The sequence below is a fragment of the Nipponia nippon genome, unplaced genomic scaffold (assembly GCF_047370975.1).
Source record: "Nipponia nippon isolate SJK-2023a ecotype South Korea unplaced genomic scaffold, ASM4737097v1 scaffold_3, whole genome shotgun sequence".
In the NCBI taxonomy this organism is placed as follows: domain Eukaryota; kingdom Metazoa; phylum Chordata; class Aves; order Pelecaniformes; family Threskiornithidae; genus Nipponia; species Nipponia nippon.
Genome location: NW_028262347.1, coordinates 66,657,616 through 66,680,363, shown reverse-complemented (window position 1 = coordinate 66,680,363; position 22,748 = coordinate 66,657,616). Strand labels below are relative to the sequence as shown.

At 42.0% G+C, this 22,748-nt stretch overlaps 1 protein-coding gene across 1 annotated transcript in view; it reads left to right on the top strand.

The window, feature by feature from the left end:
• Positions 1-4,967: 4,967 nt before the first annotated feature.
• FGD4 (FYVE, RhoGEF and PH domain containing 4) overlaps positions 4,968-22,748 on the top strand; it is a 115,397-nt gene continuing 97,616 nt past the window's right edge. The window contains exons 1-2 of the mRNA XM_087766414.1: positions 4,968-5,061; positions 5,578-5,717. Of these exons, the coding sequence (XP_087622540.1) occupies positions 5,579-5,717 (139 nt within the window). The 5' untranslated portion in view covers positions 4,968-5,061; position 5,578. The remainder of the gene's footprint in view (positions 5,062-5,577; positions 5,718-22,748) is intronic.

Genomic DNA, 22,748 nt, shown 5'->3' with positions numbered 1-22,748 from the left:
GCAGCAAAAAAGGGGTAAGACAAAATTAACATCGAGGCAGTACGTAGCAGCAATGTTTCTTCCTTTGATTGTCATAGTGCTGTTCTTGCAGAGCTACATGTTAGCATTCATCTGTGTGGTAGAGAAAGAAGCCCTGGCTGTAGGGAGTATAAATAGGATTCTTTATTACAGTGGCTGGAAGCGGATAAAACCTGCTGTTGGGTAGTCCCCATAGCTATCTTTGATAGGCCCCAAAATGACAACAGGAGGAAACAAATAAAACACAACAGTGTTCCCTCTTATACAGTCAAGCAAGACAGAATAGAGATTTGTATTAGAAACTTCATTGTCTGGGTGAAAAGAAACTGCCATGGATATTCTTCTGAGGGCTACCTACCCATCCATTTTTGTTCCACCAGTTAATATCTAGGATTTGTCTAACCCCCCTGGAGTGCTCGTCATGGGTTACTCCTGATGTTCGACTCCTAATTCACGCTGTTGACCCCGCACCTCTTTCTGACAGGGAAGTAAAGCTGTTCCTAAGATAAGGTGTGTTCTAGACTTTTCGATGGGGAGTAAGTAACAAAAGAGCTGTGTGCGTTTTTTGGCATAAGCCATTGCAATGCTGTACGTTCAGGGTCCCCACCCTGTTCTGACACACACACTGGGTGCTGCACAGGGAACAAGCATCCGGCTTGAGTCCCTCTCATCTTCGTAAGCCACTCCCCAGGCTAAGAAGCCTGCAGCCTCAGGCTGAAAGTCACATTATGTCTTTGAATGCTGGATTCCGTGTTTGCCTGCTGATTTAACTGAGGTTAAGTATCTGCCTTGCATTTGCTTGCTTATTCTGTTTATCTATCTGTTGCACACACTGCAGTTGCTTTGTGCATTGTAACTGCTGCTGCCATCAGAAGAGACTTTTCATCTGGAATGTGCATGAAGGCCTGAGATGAGTGAGATTCTTCTCTAATTAGTATCCTACTCTATCTTTTGCTATATCGGTTCTTGTTCTTCATTATACTTCCCTGCTGGCAGAACTGGTTTGTGGGTTATACAACATGCAGTTCACAGGAGATTCAAAATGTATGATGAGTTGTACCCTAACTTAGGCAGGACTTGGCTTGGTTAGCTATGTATTTAAGTATGGGTTTTCTATATTACAAGCTACATTTTCATTTTATTTTTTATTTGGAGTTTCATATCTAACAGAGAATGGCATTTTTCTGTCAGACCTCAGAGAAAGTACTGTCCAAGTCAGCAATAAATAAGCTACTGTAAATAAGCTAATGTTTGTGATGTTTAGAAACATTATACATGTGTTTTTGTTAGGTGCTGAGTTCATGCATCTTCTTTCTCAGGGTCCTGTAGATTAATGCTCTAAAAATATGTTACTACGTAGATCTACCGTGGGGTACAGCACAAGGTAGTACGCAGAGAAACCAATGCTAGAGGCCATAAATTGAATCCAGGAACAGATTTATTGTGTATCTGAGGAGAAAATAAAGTTAAACTCCAGCAGGAATAAAGAAACTTTACCAGAGGCAACAACAAAAACAGTCTCACTCAAGGAGTTAGTCAAAATCAAGCCTTCTGAAGGCTGCTTCCATTAGGAGAAGTAAAGGTTAATACAAAGAGGTTTACTGGAGGAACAATAGTTTACATACAAAAAGTGAAGCATTTGTTTTTTCACAAACTAAACAAAGATTGCCTATAAAGTCCTGTTTCCCTGAATGCTTTGGGGCTGCAGCAGCATGAGATAAGTGCTTGCAAGCCTTTCACATGCCAGAAGAGCTCTTTCAACTTTTTCTAGAGGCTAAACCTTGCCAACTGTGCTTGCCTTCCTTCTACACCTCTGCGTGCTTCCACAGGGTTCCTGTTGTTCCTCCCGCATGCAAATAGGTATAATTAAATCAGGTCTCCACCACTGCATTTCTTACCACCCCCACAGAAAGCTTTGGAACCACATGGCCCAAGCTAGTGCCCACACTTGAACGGGTTAGCTGTGGCTTACTGGTTACCTCCGTTACCATAGAACAGAGGGGTACATAACTCTTCCCGCACTTCGCCTAAGGTAGGAGGCACATTGCAAGGCTTTTATTCAAGTCGTGTCATTTTCTGACTCTCATATATTTTAAGCAGAATTGGCAGCACCGTCTATGTTTAAGGTTATTCAGTGTTTTCTGTTTTCGGATCCCTTCTCCAGTTATTACACTAAATTTTTAATCATTGAGGGTGACGTTTTCCAAGATAATATCTATCTCAGATTGACATTTCACACTTAGAAAAATGTTTTGCCTCTTGCTGACATTGCCAAAAGACTCTCTGTCTCTCCCTGGAGATGGAGAACAAGAGAGACTGAGAGCAGTGTATAAAAAAGGAGGAAGGGCATGCCAGAAGGGGCGGTCGGTTGTTACCCTGTTAAAGCAGGCAGAACGGACCCGTTGCTGGTGTACAGCAGTTCAGAGCCAGCTTGAACCAGCTGCTCCAGGTCTGTGCTGTAACTAACTGAAAAGAAAAGAGACAATTACCTACTCTGAGAAGCCCGTACTGCACTGCAGTGTACAAATGCTCTACAGTTACCATGAATTTACTGGCTGCATGAATTTCTTCTATCACAGGCTGTCACCTCACTGCTTTAAATACATCAGTGTGCTTTAAGAGGATTTTCTCAAGAAAATGAGCATTTGTGACTGATCTCCTGGTGCCACAGAGTTGTCACGATTCTCTTTTCTGAGGAGACCTTTATTTTCCAGAGTGACATTGTAATAAGTTACTGCTCACTGATAACATCACAGAAAAAAAAATTAACATAGTTCCTACCATTTGGTTGGGATTTGCAGGGTGTGTGCGTTTGCCCTTGCTTCCTTAGCTGTTTAACTCCCAGGAGCAGAGCTCCCTGTTTAAAGAGGCAAGTGCAAAGTCCAATAATAAGTGATAATTATGCCTGGCTAAAGATCGGCAGTCGAGCAATCGGCTAGTATTTGGGTTAATCTCAGTTAAGTTACCACCTATAAGAGAAACAGAGAAAGGTCTTCTGTTTTCAGTCTTGCTTTCATTCCCATAAGCTAACATTTTGTATTTTACTACTGTATTGACATCTTGGACAACTTTGAACAAAGCACTTTTTCCCATAATACCTCATTTTCCTGCCCTATCAAGAGGGGCTGATACTTCCTCCTTGGTGAAGTGCTTTGAGAATTATTACTGAGAGGTTCTCTGCCTCTCTTGCTCTCTCCTTGTTTAAATTGGTGAGCTAAAGATTACTCGGTACTAGAATGAGTCTGAGTCCAGAGGAAGATTCAAATGCACACCAGTGTTCTGGAAGAAGATTTTTATCTGAATGAGTTAATGACTGATCCTCGGTACACATCCATGAACTGTACATGGCTAAAGTTTACAAGAATCTCTAGCTCGTTCCAATAAAGTCAGCAGGTACCAGTGCTTTTCATAACATAAGTATATTCATCTCCATATGCCCAGCCCAGGTCAGGTGACTGAAGTCTGGAAAAAAATCAGTCTCTGAGTCACTGCTTTTTTTCTATGTTTGCAAAAGTAAAACCCAATGTTTGCAATTGCAAGCACACAAATAAAATCCAGGAGGTGATCTGACTGCCTCATTTTTAGTGGAAAACGAAAGGGGTGGCTGTAAGATATCAACCCTCTTCTGGAAGAGAATAATTTCACAAAGAGACAAAAAAAGTGAGATCCTTGGCACATGGTGGCAGTTGTCCCAGCTACACCAGTTCCCCCTGTGCTTGTTGCTGACCTGCTCTCTAACACTGAAACCAGAAGACCCACTCATTTAACTTCTGCCTTGTGAGCCTTTGCTGCTGCACGTGCGGTAAGGGTAGCACCACCATGGCGTCTCTCTGCTGCCGTGCCTCCCACGGGTCAGACATGGCTGGTGCCTCACACAGGTGGTCCCCTGACATCAGGAGAAAGTGTGTTACCATCAGGTCCTGCGTGCCAAGCAAGCCTGCTGGAAAAGACTCAGCAGGAGCCTCACACCGTAGCACAGGACTCTGGAAGAAGGTGATGCCCCATCACGTGGTTCCCCCATGCAGATGTGGCCATGTTGCATGCACGACTTTGTAGGTGCTGACGAAAGGTGTCCTTGTCCCTTGGGAGACAAGGAAGTTGCAAAGTCAGCAGCTTGCCTGAGCAGTCCATAAAATCTTATTGCTGAAGATGTAAGAGCATAAGGATGGCTGTATGGATCAAATGAAAGGTCTCTCTTGCCCACTTCCTGTCGCTGACAGTGGCCAAAAAAGCCGTAAGAGTGGGGCAAGTGCAGAGTGGTACTTGCCCAGAATATTCTTCCAAGCCCCAGCAATTCATGGGCTTCCTGGCAACTGAAGGCTGTGTTGGACCATTGGCAAAGGGAGAACATCCCTGGAGCGTAGCTGACTGTACTCCCTCTCTTTTGTGAGGAAATACTCCAAGTATGGCTGATGGCAAATGAAGCAGCATGTTACAAAACAGGAGGCCATCTTTTGAAGAAGCCCTAAAACCTGGGTTTTCCAAACCCCAGGAAATCCTTGTGTAGCGGGAGCACCACTTCGCAACTGGTTTGCCTCTAACTGCACCGCATCAAGTTCCCTGACAGACTCAAAAGCTCTCATACCACAGGCTGCTGCTACCCACTCTCGTGGCAGCACAGGTGCAGATGTTGTGCCTCCAAACATCATGTCCCTGTTCAGCAGGTAAATAGGTGCGTTCAGATGCTGTTGCTATAGAAGTGAGCCTACTCCCAGGTCTCAGCAGCATAGCCTCTGATTGTCTTTCTCAGTTAACATTAATTAAAATTTAGAGGGGGAGGCAACTGCTTTGGCCTGAATGAACCATTTTAGCTGGAATCATTACTGATGCAAGTATTGCAGCTCCATCCCTGGCATCAAAACTCACTTTTAAGCGCTAAGACTCAGACGTCTTTGAGAATTTTCTCGTTAGAAGAGGGGGACTGCATTACGGCCAACTTCTTTTCACTACACTGATAAATCTTACAGAAATTGGGCCTCCTTCCAGGGAAGGCATTTCAGCGGTGAACGGTGAGAGAAGGCAGCACAGGAAGACGGTGGGGCTGTGCGTGAGTGGGGGGCAGCGGGGCCAGCCGCGGGGCCAGGCGATGGGCCAGGGCGGGGGCCGGGGAGGCGCCGCACCGGCCGGGAGGAAGCGGAGCAGGTGCGGCGCCCGCGGCAGCTACTTCCCTGCGCGGGCCGCGGGGGGAACTTGAGCCGCCGGCCCGCGGCCGCCCGGCTCGGGGAAGTTGCCGCGCAGCCCTGGCCCGGGACGGGCGGCGGAGGGCCGGGGTCCGCCATACCGGCCGCTGGGCAGGTAGCGCGGGGCGGGGCGGGGCGGGGCAGGGCAGGGCAGGGCAGGGCAGGGCGGAGGAGGCGCCCGGCCAGGTGCTGGCGGGGAGGGCAGGGGCGGGGAGCGGCGGGCAGGTGAGGGGCCGGCGCAGGGCGGGCGGGGCGCGGAGGGAGGGAGGTGCTGCCGTCGGGGCTATGCCGGCCCCGCCACCCCCGGGGCGGGAGGGGCGCTGAGGACCCCGCGGCTTCTCCCTCACTCTCCCTCTCTCCGTCTCTCTCCCTCCCCGAGGATGAGCGGAGCCGAGGGCGCGCCCTTCAGGCGGGCGGCCATCCGCAAGAAATCCAGCCCCGCCGCCGTCTCCAGTGGAGCAGCACCCACCTGCCCCGCGGGGCCCCCGCAGGGGGCGGCCGCCCGCAGGACGCCCACAGGTAACGGCCCTAACGGTTCCTGCGGTCCTGGCTGCTCCCCCGGCCTCGCCGTCAGGGCGGGCGCAGCTGTCGTCACCGCAGCGCTGCGGGGGCGTGCGGAGGAGCCCCGCGGACCTGGGGAGGACCTGGCGGGCAGGCCCGGGGCCGGCTCGCTCCGGGGGGAGCGGGGAAGGCGGCAGCGCCGTCCCGCAACAGATCGCTGCCGCGCGGGTTCGGTTTGGGCTGACTCCCACGGCGAGCTCCCGCGGCTTCCAGTGCCTGTTGGGCTGGCAGCGGGCGGTCTGGATAAATAAAAGGTTCTGTTTCCTCTTCAAAGTCAGGGAAGCGGCTTATTTAGTAAACTTTCGCCGTGCGTGCCTGTGCGGGGAAGGATGAGGGCTTGCCCCGGCGCCCGGCGGGAGGAGCCGCTTCTCGGAGGGGCTGAGCTGAGGCGGGGGGAGCGGGGGGCGGCCGGGCTGGCGGGGCGGCCGCAGCTCAGCTCGTACCCTCAGCCCCCCTCTCCCCACGAAATGTTCCGTACTTTTAACAGCTCTTAGACGGGCAAGAAAGCAGTCTTCCTCCTCTGACAGACCCGTGCCTCACGCCTGCCCCTCCCCGCTGCCTCTTTCTTTGCCTCTTTCGGCAACAAACCTGTGTTAGACTTGTTTGACCTTATGCTTCAGAAGGCAGCTGCTATGACGTTAATGCGGTACTATGAACAGGGACGGTCAGCTGAGGCTGGTTATCTGTGTTACCTTGGCCATGCTGTAAAAATAAGCGATCATAAAATTCAAACTTAAGAAGGTTGTTGCTTATGGGCAAGTTAAGGCACACGCCCATTTATCTGTCTAAACCCTGTGATTCTGTGATGTGACAGCAGGTGTGACGCGCTGTGCTTTATGCTTGTGGTGTCACGGCAGCTTGGCTTTATTCCATGTGGAAGGACAAAGTGAATGAAATAAAGCTTGAAATCTCTGACATATCCTTATTATATTGTTGGGAATGATGACATGCCAAGTATAAAGACAGGGGTGTTTTGCTTGGGGACTGTCTTTTTACAATTTCCCGGGCAAGCGGCTTGCTTAATTTAACAATGAGCATGCACAGATAAGAACAGGCTATCACGATGCTGTTCATAGTGTGCTTTATTGTAGCTTTACAGCGTATTGAGTTTAGATAAGTGTGTGAATCCACAATTTTTTATTGGTGGTGGGATTTTTTTTTTCCAAGGCTTTACTTGCGTGTTTACATCGGGAAAGAGGAATTGGCAGTTGTATTTGTCGTATGTAGAGTCAATGGATTTCATTCTCCTCTAACAGAGGTACGCTAACAACCGGAACCCTGTCTTTTCTGTTAGTTTCTACTTTAATTTCATTAGGCTTCTGTAGTTGCTAACTGTTACCTTAAGACTCCTGGGTAACAGTTTCATACTCATCTACAATCTTTTATTGTTGCTCTTTTTGTCTGAGCACACACCAAACCCACCAGGTGATTTTTATTTACTAAACATATGGGCCATCGCAAGAGCAACATGCTGCTTTTCCGATGTCCCTGCACTGCAATAACCGACTTCATAGTACTTTCTTGCATTATGATTGCTATATATGATTATAATATGAAAAACTCACAAAATTAAGATAAGGAAATGAATCTCAAAGGTGTGGGAAGTAAAAGGGAGACTCGGTGATGATTTTTAGCTTTTCTCATGTAGGTACATAAATCCTCCCTTTTTTCACTCATTTCTTCTAGAAAATGAGGTGAAGAAGCCTTGTATATACAAACAATTTCTTTTCTCTTAGTGGGACTTTGGCTCCCTATCTGCTCCTCCTGTTGGCAGTGGCCACTGTGGCATGTGCTCCAGCATCCTGTAATCCCATTATAGCTTTATAGCCTCCCTCTCTGTTCTTTGTAGTCAGAATGTGACTGCGCTTGCTTCTGTTGCCGATAAAAGGTGATCGGACTGCCTTGATTCTGCAAGTATAAACTTTAATCCCCAGGTGCAACATAAAGCTGGGTGTGTTCTTTTGCCTGTCAAAAAAAAAAAAAAAATTCAGGTGTTTACACTTCTCTGGCTTGCAAAATGCTGACTGGATTTTAAAGGGGTTTTCTAATGTACGAGTATGCCTTTGACCTGCTTGAAAACCTTAGGGGGAAGGAGAAGTTAGTGCAGCCCACACATCTCCAATCCTTGTCTCTGCCAAGCGTTGTGAAATATGCTGGCTACTTACGGTACTGCTTGGGGACAGGACTCTGGCAATTGTCTCAGATCTGTATCTGGAAAGCAACTGGAGAAACTAGATGTATTACATGAGCTATATTTACTTATAAATGCATTAGAAAAAACCTGGATTATATATATGGCAGGCATATCGGAACTCTTCTTAGACTAGCACAGTGTATGTTAATTAGTGAGAAGACTTAATAAGAGCTATTATAACTCCTGTACACTCAATAGTTTCCTCAGAGCCTTTGACATTGGCCTGATAAAGTAGGGAATATCACAGGTTTTCTATGCTGGGAGACAGAAGATCTGGAACTATTTCCATTCTTGGTGGTGTTTGAAAAATTTCTAATGCTGAAAAAGGCTACTTAAGGTTTCCGTTACAGCGCCAGACTTTTGTTATGCACTGCAATCTGTGTCTGACTTCTAACAGAAAAATATATCTCCTTTTCAACATACTATAGTCCAAGTCATTCAGGTTCATTGTCGTGCAAAATTGCCACTGAATTTTGTTAGTGTTTCAGTTTGAAAAAGCTTGGTGTGTTTAACTGCCTACAGGACAAAGCAAAAATTACTTCTTATTAGAAGTTGTCGTTAATTTAAAGGTTTGGACAAAAGAGTACTTGAATCTTCAGAGATACTTTGAAATGGCTGGAAAATGTCAAGGCTGATATCTGGAGACAGGCTGGAGAAGAGCGTTCAGTGGAGTAGCACGATTAATAATCTGTTTTTGAAGGGAATAACTAATGCGGATCTGGTGTCTTTTTTTTCTGCTAAATTAGAATTCAGAGTTGATACTAACTCGAACAAATCTTTACTTCAAATGCATGGATGCATGTTAACTCAAAATTAGCTATCTGCCAAGATGCAGGTGTAGGCTACTGCTTGCTTGTTCAGCACCTTACACAAGCCAAGAGCTCTGCAGAGTGGCAGTACTTTGATTCCACATCAGATTAAGCTATCCTAGAAGCTTGCATCTCCACTTAGTTGACTTGATTTAGCTGTGTAGTGAAGACATAGCTCACAACACAAGGACACAGTAACTGGCTTTCATAGCAAGAAATCACTTCTTCCAGCTATCAGTACAGTCACCTTTGTCCTTGCTGCATGTAGTCTAGGTTAACTTCTTGTGCAATTCAAATCCTGCACCAGTTCCTTGGCTTTGTTCGCTGAAGTGCAAATTTATACCCTTTCTGGACTATTTTCTTCTGTTCCCTTTTTCCTAAATATATGTCTGCTGGCACTGTACTGTATATTGGCAGTCTCAGACATTGCAGCGTGCCTCTTAGGGAGCTGAGGTAATTTGCATTCAGGACAGCATTCACTGCAGCAAGGTATCTGCAAACATTGACGGAAAAAAAAATAGTTCCCTGCTGCTACTGGTGTATCTCTGCCTGTTAAATGGATATGATTTTATGGGATGATGTTAGCAAAATTTCAGTAGTCTTCTGAGTTTCCATCTTGCAGTGGGAGATAACTAAATGAGACTCTAATAGCATGCTGCTCTAGTCTATGAAAAAAGTCTTTATTGTTCAGGAGTTTATTCTTTAAAAGATTGAACAACAACTATGCCTGGTCTGAGAGTTTTTCATTGTTGTTGTTTTTGTTTTATTTTTGAAAATAAAGTAATGAACTTTGGGCTATCATTCTCCTTGCTCCTGGCTTTGTGTTACCCGCTGCATTTTGTTGACTGGTCTGCAGTGATTGAAAATCTGATTACTATACAGTGTGTTCAGGGAAAACCTACATGATCATTAGGGTTAATCTAAGCAGTGATTAGAACCTGTAGATGCATTAGACACTACCACGAAAGAGAACTAGTTGCCTTGCACGCTTTTCTGGTGAATGCAGTGGTTTTGAAATTTTTCTGAAGTTGAGATTTATCAAGGAGGGCTGATACTTCAAAATACTGAAAGAGGAAGGTGAGCATATAGGAAATTGCTTCTAAATATTCCTCTCCCTTCAAAAATGAAAGTAAAGTACAAAAAATTGCTTTATGCGGAACTTGCATGAAAATACGTTTTCCTGTCTCTTATTAGAGAGCTTCCTGTTTCTGTGGGCCAGATTAATCCCATGTTCCTCCCACTGAAGCATAGTGGTGTGTGCAAGTGCCAGGAAATGGAACTTAGCTTTCTGAATATAATTTTACTATTTTCTTATTCGTTTCTTCTCCCGCTTCTCCTCCAAATATTTAGGATCAAAATAATCCCTTTAAAGCCAGTAAGTGTACTGTTTGGTTCACAGACTGTCCAGGAAAGTCACTTATGTGTATCTTGGGTTGACTTGGTGAGGCTGTTTAGCCCTTCCCAGACAACATCTACTTTACCCAATGATTGTTATTGGTCTTGTAATACTGAATTCCTTGCGATCAGGATGGTGATTTCCTTAAATAAATTAGAATTTGTATTCACAACTGCTTGACTTGCTAATGACAACGCACAAAGGGTTTCAAAGAAGAGTTACAACTGGATGTGAATTTGCTGAAAATAGCGTAAGTCTGCTCTTTGCTGGGTGGCCTTCTTTAGAATATACTGCAACAGCGCAAAATTGCAGAAGTGCTGGTAAATACCATTGCTGAAGTGCTTTTAGGTGTAGTTGAAATTGGGAAAGTAATAGCTTGCACACACAATGCAAATTAGTTTGTTGTACAGAATCACAGGAGCAGGTTGCTTTTGCAGATAAATGATTAAATACGGTTGGGAGATTTTTGGATTGGAAAAGGAGAGCTTGCTCGAGGAATGTGTTACTTTTGGGTGACCAGTAAAACACAGATATTGAGACTGTTCATACAAAAAATGTAATGATTTGCCCTTGGCTATTATTTTGTCCCTTGCCTGTCAATACCTGTGCTGCTGAAAACTGCAGTTGTCAGAGTTTTCACCTACTTCTTAAGTCATGGTGAGGGACTATCTCATCTCTCAGCATTTCAGTCAAAACTCTGATTATAACTGGGCAGTATTTTTATTTGATGCTGTATGTCGGTATGTCTTCAGTACAGTGTGATCTGTGATAAAGCGTTCCAGCTGCTGTATTTTGCAGTGTTATGTCTTAAAGTAGCATTATGCGTTTGCTGTATAAGACAAATTATCTTCTCAGGGCAAAGGATTTGCCGGAGGCAAAGGAAAAATACGAAGTAAGCAAATTTTAAAATAAGATACTTGTGGGCTTTTTCCTCTAGTTCTGTTAATGCTGGGTAGATTTTCTTCAAAACATTACTGTCCATTCAATATTTTAATCAAATTACTAACTGTGAATCTTGTAGGTGAGACTCCTTTTTCTACGAGGGGAAAAAATGGCTTTCTGTTCCAGTATGGGATACTGTATGTAATATCTCTCCTGAATATAAGGCAGTCCAGGATGAATAGCTACACTTAGATGATCAGAATGATCCCTTCCATCACGTTAAATCTATGATTAAACTTTGCCTCCAGCTCTTGATGGTCGAAACGTTTTAATCAAATGCATAGCTGTGGACAGCTCAATATATTCTGGCAAACTGGATCAACAAACTTCTGTACTTCTGACAAGGGGAAGAGAATTCTGTTCAGACAGGGTATCCCCAGAGCGGTAGTTTTGTCAATAACCCAAGCAAGTAAAAGGAGGAAATCGAAAGAAACTTTTAATGATTTCTTGAACTAGCTGCCTTGGAAGTAGCATTTTAACAGAGATGGCTTTAGCAGAAGAAATGACTTTGGAAATTAATGTAGGGAAGGGAGGATGGGGCTTTGTTGAAATGTTGACAAATCGAGTAAAAATCAGAGATGTGGTCCCAGCGTACAAATACACAACAGTAAGGCAATAGCAGAAGGTACAGAGAAATGAGTAAAAGCAGAGGAGGAGAAAAACTAAACTGCAACAGTAGTGTGCAAAGCCAGACATGTTAAGAAATGTATTTTTAATGAGTTTCAGAGCAATTTGACCCCTCTGATTACAGTGAAACTTGGTAAAATGGGGCATAAAACGGATTAAAATTGGAGGCAGAAGACATGGAGTTGAAGGTAGGGCAGAGCAATGAAATAGTGTTAGTTACTTTAGTGCTGAGCATGTCACAGATGTTAATGTAAAATATGTTAAATAGCCTGGAAAGAAGGAAAAGCGTGGTGAAACTGTAATGTGAGATGTGAAATCCTGTGATTTATTCCTGACTTCTGAACAAATGTTGTCTTGCAGCAGAGATGATAATGCAGCTGACTTACAGGTCTAGCCTTCCCCATGTAAGTACCTGCTGGCACTTGCCCTCCCTCTCAAACAGATGGTAGTGTGCCCGGATGTAGATGAGGATCGCAGAGAGAAGATGGTGACCAATGATTAAAAATAATTGACTGATTTAGTAGCTGGATTTCTTCTGGCCTTAAAGATTTGGCTTTTTCTTAATTGAGCATGTGATGTTTCTGTGCTAGGCTTTTGGTTCTCTTGGTCGCTGTTGTGACTGAGTCCTCATGGGAGGGACTTCCAGCTCCTGTAACAGTACCCAGCCTTGTAGCTGTATAATTATGTTGTAACTCTGTCTGGCTCCTGCATACTTGAAACCTGCGGGGTTTGAGCTGCCCCGAGTGCTAGGGCTGCGGTACCGGGGCTGCTGGTGGCCCTGCTGTTGGCAGCTGTCCTAGGCCCTGGTTTAGTGCTGTGTGCCTTCTCTGGACCAGCTGGATTTCTGATTAACCTTCTGTGTGATTTCTTTGGGGACCTTGCAGCACTCGAAGGAAAAGTCAATATAGAAGTTCCTAATGACATCTTTGGACATATCTTCTATTTCTGTGAAGCACGAGAGGCCTCGATCTGGGCAAACCTGAGAGCAGATCCTCCAGCCCATACCTGGTGGCTTCTGGGGGTAGAAGAGGGAGGGAAGGAGTGCAGAGCTCCCTGCCACTGCTCCTGGTTCTGGCTGAGGATCCTGACCCAACCGGTCTCTGTTCCTTGCGGAGACTGTTTAATCTTTAAGCTCCAGCTAGTATGCTGGGGTAAGGCAACTTTTTATTCATTTACTTAAGGGTCATGTTGGTAGCTTTTATCTTTCTACTAGGCTGAGGCATTCAGTTGCCTAAGCTGTTTCTGACTCCTAGGTTCTCTTCCACCATGAAACAGGTATCTTAAATCAAAAATCAAAGTTACGGTCTACTGCAGACTTAAAAAAACCCCTATAAGTTACCTGAATTGTAAAATTGTTAAATAGTATTTGAAGATAAGTTTCTTTTTAATATTTTGTCTTATATCAGAAGGGCTTGATGACAATTTCTTGCAGTGAGTAATCAGAATGTTTTTCCTCTTTGCTCTCACAGGCCACCATTCACTATCTGGTCTGTGACACTTTAGTTTCTCAACTGAATGTTAATATATGCATTATTTGTATTAACATCAGTAGTTGAGTCAGGAAATGAAACTTACTGGCTAATTACATTCATCTTCAGAACTGGTGATTTAAGAATCAAAACAAAGTCACTGATAGAGAAAAAAATAAATTGTTTTTGATAGAACTGAAACTTTTTTCAGTTTTATGCAATTATACTGATAGCCTTTTCTTCAGTTGACTATGGCCAAAATGTCCCTATCTTAATACAAGGATACTGTATACTCCTTTTCATTCAGTTTGACACTTTCATCATTAAGAAATTATATTCCGTCTGTGAAGGTAGACTCCTTTTGTACTTCAGCTACTCTCCTATGGGCTAGCAGTACTATAGCATTCAAGAAAGTTATGCAGGGTGACAGACACCTGAGGATGGTTTTCAAGAGTTCTTGGGAATCCTTTTTATGTGCCCTTTGAATGCCTATAACTTCTTAATTCTTAAAAAAGAGGGCTTTTATGTCTTTAAAACAAAAGCATTCTCAGGTAAAAATGTGATTTTAGGGGAGGCTTTGCAACACACCTGGTTTTTGTGGTATATACAATAAAATGAGAGTTGCTATCAGTGCATACAATTATTCAGCATTTATGTTCTGGCTTGTTTTAATTCTAAATATTGAACTATGTGACTTTCATTAAGATTCATTTTAAATTTGAAAGCAACTTGCATCTATTTACTACTAAAAGTAATTGTCCATTTTAGAAAAGAGTGGTTGTTAATGCCAAAACTTAATGAAAGTCAACTTAATCTGACCCAACTGTTACTCTGTAATTACCTTCACACTCTCTTGAGTTATGCATGATAATGCAGTAAATAGTGTTCTTTATTAATCTATATCTGATCCAGTGGACAAATATGCTCACCAGTCTTACAAATGAAGGGCATGCTAATGCCTGAGCTGGCTGTTAACATGCTGTTTAGAGACCGCCACGCTAGGTCAGGTAGCAGAAGGTAATTGCTGTAGTGCTCTGCGGTGGCTTTTGTGGTTAGGGTGAATGGAAGGGTGTAAGCAAGTCAAAACACAACAACCCAAGTGCTTGGTTGTGCATGTAATCTTATTTCTAAACTTCCTTATATCATTTCCCTGTCCTGTATCAAGCGTAGAGGCTATCTTCAGAATAACATTCCTGACGTGCAGTCAAAGGGGGAGAAAAAAGTCCATCCCATCTGCTGTGTATAGCCAACAAGAGACCTGGCTAGTATTGGCGTGGGCTGCCCTTGGTGTTCAACTTCAGCGTGGAAAATTGCCCCTTTAAGTGTTTGTCTTATATATTTTCTGTATAAGGACTTTACTGCTTGTGCACAGGATATATTAAAAGCGTTTTGTTCATGGAAATGAGAATAATATTAACATTGTGTGTATTAATAAAGAATTTAAGGGAACTTCAAAACCCAAATGAGTTACCTCTTCCAAGGATTTTGATAGAGTTCAAACAAACAAGTGTCTGTTCATCCTAACAGTGGAGAATCATTACTTCCTGGTTTTAACAACTGTTAACTTTTAACAGTATCATCTCTGCTTTCCTTATGTGGCCTATACCAATGGTGTAGTTAACTAGTTTTATATGGGTTTTTTTGGTTGTTTTCAGCAAATGCAGTTGAGCTGTAACGGAAAAGTAGGGAACCGTTTTAAAATCTTACTAATATTGGGATGTCGGAATGTGGTATGTAACGTGAATATCGTGTCCTCTTTGTTATTTCCTAAATGCCATTCAGCAGTTGTGTTGGACTGGATCCTGATTAACACTAATCTTAATTGGGTTTTGTGCCTCATGTAAGTTACAGAAAATGTTGCGATAGGAAGGTGATAGGTTCTAAATGAAAAAGGGGAAAAGAAGGGATTAAGTAGTTTCACTGTGCATGTCTTATGATTTGCTGGTTTAAATATTTATATCATTTAGAAAACTGAAGAGTATTTTTAGGGGTGTCTCACGCATCTCAAATTGTCAGATTACTGTTTCCCCCCCAGGGTTAAACAGTGATGTTTAAAGGCATTTGCCAAGCCCTTATTGATTGCTTGTATTCTGCTGGAGTCAAGGCGTACATGTTCAGCATTCATCTGAAATAGCACGTGGTATTTGACAACTGTGAGGAGGACCATGATCCTCTTATGAGACATCAGAAAGCCTTCACAGTCTTCTAGAATTTCTTTGATACAAATAATTCAGACTCTTATTCTTTAAAATTCATGACTTCTACTGTGGTTTTCTGAGAGAATATTAACATAGCCCTTTCAAAAAGGGAAGTATTTTTAAACCTGACACAGAGAAAAATGGCCAGTGTCAGGAAGACTGGGTTGGTAAATGCTGCTGAAGTACCTGCATGGGGAACAGATCTGGGGCACAGCAGTTTAACATAACTCTTTTCCAGTTAATGTGTCTAGGCATGATGTAATGAATGTTCAAATTTGGTGGTTACAGAATCCAAACTGTCGCTTATAGAGAAGTGACTACACAGCACTGCAAATGAAAACTCAAGTTATGTTGTTCGGGGCCAGTAAGTGTCATAAATGCCCCTTTGTAGTGCCAGGCTTTCCGATTCTTTCCTTTTGCCTGGAGGTGCTTAGGACATATTCTACAGATCAGGAAAAAATTACAGAAATTCTCTATTAGAGTGACATTTTGGAGAGAGTGTGCTGGAGGAAAAAAAAAAAAAAAATCAGATTCCCTCTGCTGCCCTGTGGTGTAAAGTGCTGTTGCTCACACCGATGCTGGCTTAAAGAAAAAGAAAAAAAAGTAAATCTTTCACTATTTCCTTCCTTTGGTCCCAGGGAAGGAGATTAGAGACCTGAGCAGAAGTAGGTGACTTTTGCCCTGCGAAGACTATGGGACTGCGTATATTTAGCAGTTTTCTATTTTCCACAGTGCTCTGCTCAGTTCTGTTTGCTAGTCCAAAAGTACGTATAGGAAGAAAAAAAACAGTCCTGCCCCTCTCTGCTTCCCATATGTTCATTCTGAGGTAGTCCTTTGTGTCACTAGTATTTGGGCTGCCATTGTGCCCACGTACCACCCTGAATCTATAGTTTGGGATGGAAATGGAGGAATATCTCTAAGCATTTTTGCCCCCTGAAGAAATCAAACAAAGTAGCTGTCTGCTATCAAATGTTAGCTTCAGTTTCAGGAAGGAAAAATGCCTTTTAAATATGAAAAATGAGAATATGTAATCCTTGCTAAGACTGACAAGGACTGCATGCATATTATAGTCAGTGAGATGATAGGCAACCCTAAACGTGGGTAAGGCTAGCAGAGCTGGAAGCTGAAGTACACAGAGCTGAGGTATCTGAAGTACTACAGTTGGATTTTTTTTTTTTTTTTTTGTACATGTGGAAGGGCAGGTTGTTTGAAGTTAAAATACAGTGTTTACAGTGGCTCAGGGCATAGAAGCAGGATCAGCTTTCTGATAAGAGTTTTTTCCAGGTATGGTACAAGGGGTTAGAAAAGCAGGGGACTGCAAGCTGACTGCATGGTGCTGAAAGGACTCTATCCTAAGGGTTTTTTAATTTTTTTTATTTTTCTTGGTTTATGGGCTTACATTGAGAGAACGCTGATGGCTGGTAAGCATGTTAAACTTTAAATGAAAACTTCTGAACTGCATTACAGCAGCTGCTAACAAGCCACATAGAATAAAACTAGGTAATCTTGTGCTAATGAAGAAGAACCTCCGTTTTTACCATAAGCTCTTGAATGACATATAGATGATTTGCTTCTATTTACTTGAATGTTTGTGGAATGTATACTGTTTTCTTCCCCTGTCTTTTTTTTCTATATATGCCTGTTATACCATTGAATGATCTGCTCTTTAAATTACAATTATATAATTCATTATTTGGGGAGTGTGGTCCTTTATTGTAACATGGTTCCTGTTAGCGTGGGTTGGTTGGGTGGTTTTTTTGGTTGGCTGTTTTTTAGTCCTGTTGTGGAAAACACGATTTTTAAAATAAGTTCAGTTAAAATCTTTTAGCAAATTGGAGGTCAATTTGAGAGACTGTAACCTTGACCTTGCAGGTCAATTGAGAGACTTCGGTGTTATGTAAAATAAAGAGATTTGATATCCATATTTTGTTGGGTTTTTTTTGTTGTTGTTCAAAAGGTTATAGGTGGCTTGCCACAAAAAGAAACTACTGGGGGGGGGGGAGGATTTTTAAAATATTTTTTTTAATTATTATTTTTACAAACAGCAGTGGGTCAGCGTTTAACCATTTGGGTCATAATGGCAATCTACACAAATATTACCTAAAAGTTCCTAGAAAATAAGGAACACCTTCAAAAGCTGAAGTAGAAAATAAGGAAGTAAAAATTGTGATGAAGAAAATATAAAGGTCTCTGAGGAGAATGTATCTAATGCTAGGTGTCTGCCAGCTCACAGCACTCTTGCTGCACAGGCTGCTTCAGCCAGCTGTGGTGCTGCATTGTTGTAGCAAAGGCACCAGTTTCTCAGTGCATTGGCTTTGTTGCGGGCATTGCAGTATAGGTGGGTCTTCCAAGGCACTTTTATTGGTAATCTAAAAATATTCCCTGTGTATAAAACAGCAGGGGGGCAGTCTAATCCCTAATGTAATTTAATTTGATAGACTGTACTGGACCTAAGCATTAGGATACAGTTGGATATGGATATCGTTTGGACGTAAGCATTTGGGTACAGTTAATACCTTCAGGTATTAAATCTTCAATTGCATAGTCTCCTCAGCATGGTGTAAAAAGAAAACAAGCTCTTTCTGTTCTGAACAACTGGAATGAATAATCAAAGTACAATAATCTCTTTTGCAGAATGATAGTCTCTTATTTTTCTTATATGTTACATAGCATGATGAGATCCAGATCTATCTGGATACAATAAGAAATTATCAAAGAATTCACTACCAAGAATTTAATTTAGCGGCAAACTACTATAGGCTGCCTTTTTTGATTCTGCTATTGTTGTTGTACAATGATTATAATGTAAAAGAAATAAGTTGAAGATCCTTTTTGCACAGCATATTGAGTCAATGAGAAGGTTTTTTTTGATGTGACCTTAGACTAGTTTGTTTCTTCCTTCAACTCGTCACTCGCGGTGGCTACTTTTCCTTAGCAAAAACACCATAAGAAGAGTAAAGCCAACTCTTTTACTGTTTGCTCCTTCTTAACTTGGAAGGTGTGTGGTTTTGGGTTTGTGGGTTGGGTTGGGTTTTTTGTTTTTGTTTTTTAAATATTATCCTGTTCCCTAATTAGGACTTAGCAGAGACATTTAGGAATATACAGGCAAAACAGCTTTATGAAAAGATGCATAATGTTTGTTTCCTGATTAATGGATTGTGGAGACTGTCTGCATGTCCCCTCTGATTCGCTTATCTGATATTAAATAGGAGGCAGGTGTTCTATTAATTCTAGTTTTGATGTTTCAATTTAAAAAAAAGAAATAAAAGCATACCTGTGTTTTACAATTCAGGTTAAAATAAATGTAATTTTATATGCTGACCTCATACATATGACAAGAATCTGAGTTTTGAAATCTAAAGTTGAATTTCATTCAACTGCAGTTAAGGTAATTTTAATATAAAGTTAATAAGGTAATTTATATTTAAGTAATTTTATTCAACTTCAGTATCTTTCAAAACTTTGACCATTTTGGTTTACATGCAGAATTGTGCCTTGCTGTGTTGAAAATGTGAAAATGCAATATTAGTACATAGTACCTATGGAAACGTAAAATATGAGCAGCTGCATATTGCTCTTTATTGACAAATATCAGTAAAACATTGTATGAGATCCAACAATATGTAGGCAAGTCTTGACAGATAAATATTTAACTCGGTGTTGGTACACAAGCTTAGGTAGGGATGCTGCACTTAGGCTCAAAACAAGCAGGCAAAGTCAACGCAGTAATTTCTTTGACTTCATAGTTGAATTTAGAACAACCCTATTTCCCTTCCCCACACCACCTCACTGAACTCTTCACCAACTTCTGTTAAAAAAAAAAACAAACAAACCAACCAACCCTAAACTGCTTCCTTGCTGGAACCAGAATGCGCAGGGTGCGGCCTGATTTATTCATTCTTCAGTATGTTCACCGCAGCAGCTATATGCACACAGCAGTGGGGAGGGTGAGCTTTAGACGACGGACTGTTGACGTTTTTCCAGCTGTGAAGTGTTGTGGCCGCTTGCTGCCGTTCTTTGGGCCGGAGCTGGTGGGGTGGCCACTGTCACCGCAGCAGTAGTGCTGTGCTCTGACGGTGGGGGCTACTCCTGTATTTCCAGTTGGCTCTGATTCACCAAAGTTGGTCTGTGTTTAACTGCTTACTAGTGACTATGGCCCTGGCCTGCGGATTGCATTTTGATTTAGCAGTTGCTAGGGGCATAACTTGAAAAGCTGGGGAAGCTCCTTAGAGGTTCTGAGCTTTTCATACCCAGTAACAGTGTTGGTCGTACACAGAATGCTTGTGACTGTATGGAGGAGCACACTCTCTAATGGATTACAGCAGGTCCATATGTCTGAGTGCTGTCATCATCCCATCTGTCTGTTATCAAACTGTTTCGCATACTTCCCTATGTCTTCTTTTATATGTATGTTCAGATGAAGCTCCTCTCCCAGTGCAGGTTTTAGCAAAACAGAAAACTGGCTGACATGGAAAATAACTGCCTTCATGATGAATGTTCATACGTGGAACTTTTCTGAACTCTTTGAAACTCTTGAGTTCTGACCTACAGTCAGTAAACCAGGTTTAGTTTAACTGATTCATTTGCAAATATTCTGTGCCTGGTAATGCTATGATTGAATAGAAATTTGTTGTGCTGAGTAAATTGGCCATGTGATATGAAAGGTAAGGGGATTTCTACCCTATCAGCTGTGTACTTATATCTAATCAGACCTGGTCTTTTTTATGGTCAAGGCGAAATAATATGACCAGGTAGAACATAAGTTTGTTTCCCACAGATGTCATTCAAAAAAATCTCTTTCGCCGATTAATCTGTGATTAATCATAAAATGGTTACATTTAGCAGTAGCTTAGCATGTTAGTTTTCTATCCTTAGTTCAATGTCTAGAATGAAAACAGAGCAATTCACCTCCATATTTCTTTCTCTGTGCGTGGCTAACTTGGAGCTGGAGATCAGTGACAAAAATTTGGAACAGAACATAAACTGCCTGTGGAAGTGGATAAAGATGATTATTGCTGGTAAAAGACCCTTAACCTTTTAGTGGTCAGAATTCCTTTTGCTATAATTCCTGCGCTATCCTTTTCATATCTGGATTGTGGTCACCTATGCTGAATAGTGAAGCCTTCCTAAAGGTTTTCTTTTCTGCTTCCATGGCCGTAGATGCCCTTACAGAAAAACAAGTGTGAATGCAACCTTCTTCTTGTGTTCCCAGGCTTTAAGTAACTTATAACTTCACAGGTACTTTCAGAGAGTGCTCCAGAAGTCTTAAGTGAATCCTGCTCTGAATCTGTCAGTGAATCTGCTGATGGTTGGCAAAATAAATCTCTTGGTAACTTTCTCTCCTGTCCCTCCTTCTTATGACTGAGCAGCATAACAAGGAACGATGTAAAAGTTAATGGGTATATTTTTTTGGACATAAGCAGATGTACTTGTCAAGTGTGCTTCCACCTAAATAAGAACAAATGATCCCTAGGACTGTTTTGTCAAATTGTAGGCCAAAACACTGAATCCTGTACTATATCATGTCCAAAATTAGTAAAAACATCTGACCCGTGGTTTTGAATTAAGTGTGCTGCTATACTAAAGCCACTTGAAAATCATACTTCATCTGTCCCAGGTGTATCTTGTTGCCCACTTCAAATCAGTGACCTGACTGGGAAAGTCAGTCCTGGTTTTACTAAATTATCATGCTGAGCGATCAGCAGTAGCTCTTAGTATGGTGACCGTAATTCTCAAGATGACATGGAGCAATCTGAGATCAATGGCATCACGGGCTGACGATTTCATAAGACCGAAATCTTCTATTTGTCTGCAGTTGGAGATTGGCTGGCTGCTGTTAGATTTCTGGGATTTTAAGTGAGAACTGTGGGGTATTTTGCAAGTGAAATGGAAAACCAGTATTTTTTGGTCTCATTAAAATAAAAGTCTTGATATTCCAAACAGTAAATTTTTCATGGTTTAATTTCTTAAAAAACAAAACAACCTATTGTAGATATCCAAGATTTTGATCAGATACTGGGTCTGTGTTGCTAATGTAATATCTAACTTTTGATTTTTATTTTCAAGCAGCTCTTCATAGCAGGTAATACAGTTTTGAAGGGCTTGAGACTCTTTACAACTTTGTCTTCAAAACCAGCATGGTTTCCCTTGTAATGTTCTCATTTGTATATCTATTTTTCGTTTCAGGAGCAAATTATCAGCCTTAAAAGGTTTTGCAAATATTTCCTTTAATAAAACATTTTTGACCTATTTATTGTAATCTGCGTGATGGCTATAGTTTTACCTCCAGAATTGTCTTCTAAGCAAAAGAAACCTTAAAGGATCAGTAGCCCTCCCTCTCCTTTCAAAAAGCAGGAGCCAGCTACTGTATTTTACTTGATTGGCATCTCTCTCTTATTGGACAAATAAGTATTAAAGCTTCATGTTGCTGTGTAAACCACTCAAAAAGAGTACAGTGCACAAGATTGAAGGTGATGTTTCTATATATATCTTTAGGGTGTTTTCACACCACAGACTATTAAGTTAGAGAAACCAGAACTGCTTAGCTGGTTATCGCTGTCGGACTGCTCTGCTGATACTGAGACTGCCTTGACAGCATTGTGGTGAAGAGACATCCTTCAGAAACATTGACCTTGTACACAGTGAATACAAGATGTTTCAGCTGCAGGGCTATTCCAAAACTGTTTGATATGATCTCATTACTATAATACTTGTGAAACTGAGAAGACATTACTGGAAGCTGTGGTGTCTTTTGTGTCCTGGATCTCCTGTGAAAATGATTTCCTTCAGCCAAGTAACTAAGAGTAAGATGAAGGATATTTACAACAATCTTATATGTATTTTCAGCGTGGATGCCTTGTTCTAAAGATAAACTGGCAAGGATCAGGCGTCTTTTTCAGACATCTGATGGCCCTCAGGTATGAGTGACAAAAAACCCTCTTGTTGATGTCAATTCAGGCTTTCCTATAGAAATAATAGGCAATGCTCAGCAGGCAACCAAATTGCTCTGTAAGGTATGGTGACGTGCAGTCTAACAATATATTCTTCTGGTAGCTACAGAAGTGTGCTTTCCATTCATCCAGACTTTTAATGTTCACTTAAGTATCTACTTTCTGGAGCATGTGTTACACATGCAGAGTGCAACGGTCAGAATGAAGGGGAGGTGTTCTGAGCTCGTGTTGGTTCTTGGCATCTTCCTATGCATCTCTACATAGGAGCAAATTAATATGAGAAGGTATGTCAGAAGATAGGCGTAAAGCTCTCGCTTTGAAAAAAAAGCATATTAATAAAGTAACTGAAAAAGTGCAATATTCTGGTGAACAAAAGTTCTCCCTCATTTTGGCCTTGAAAGCCA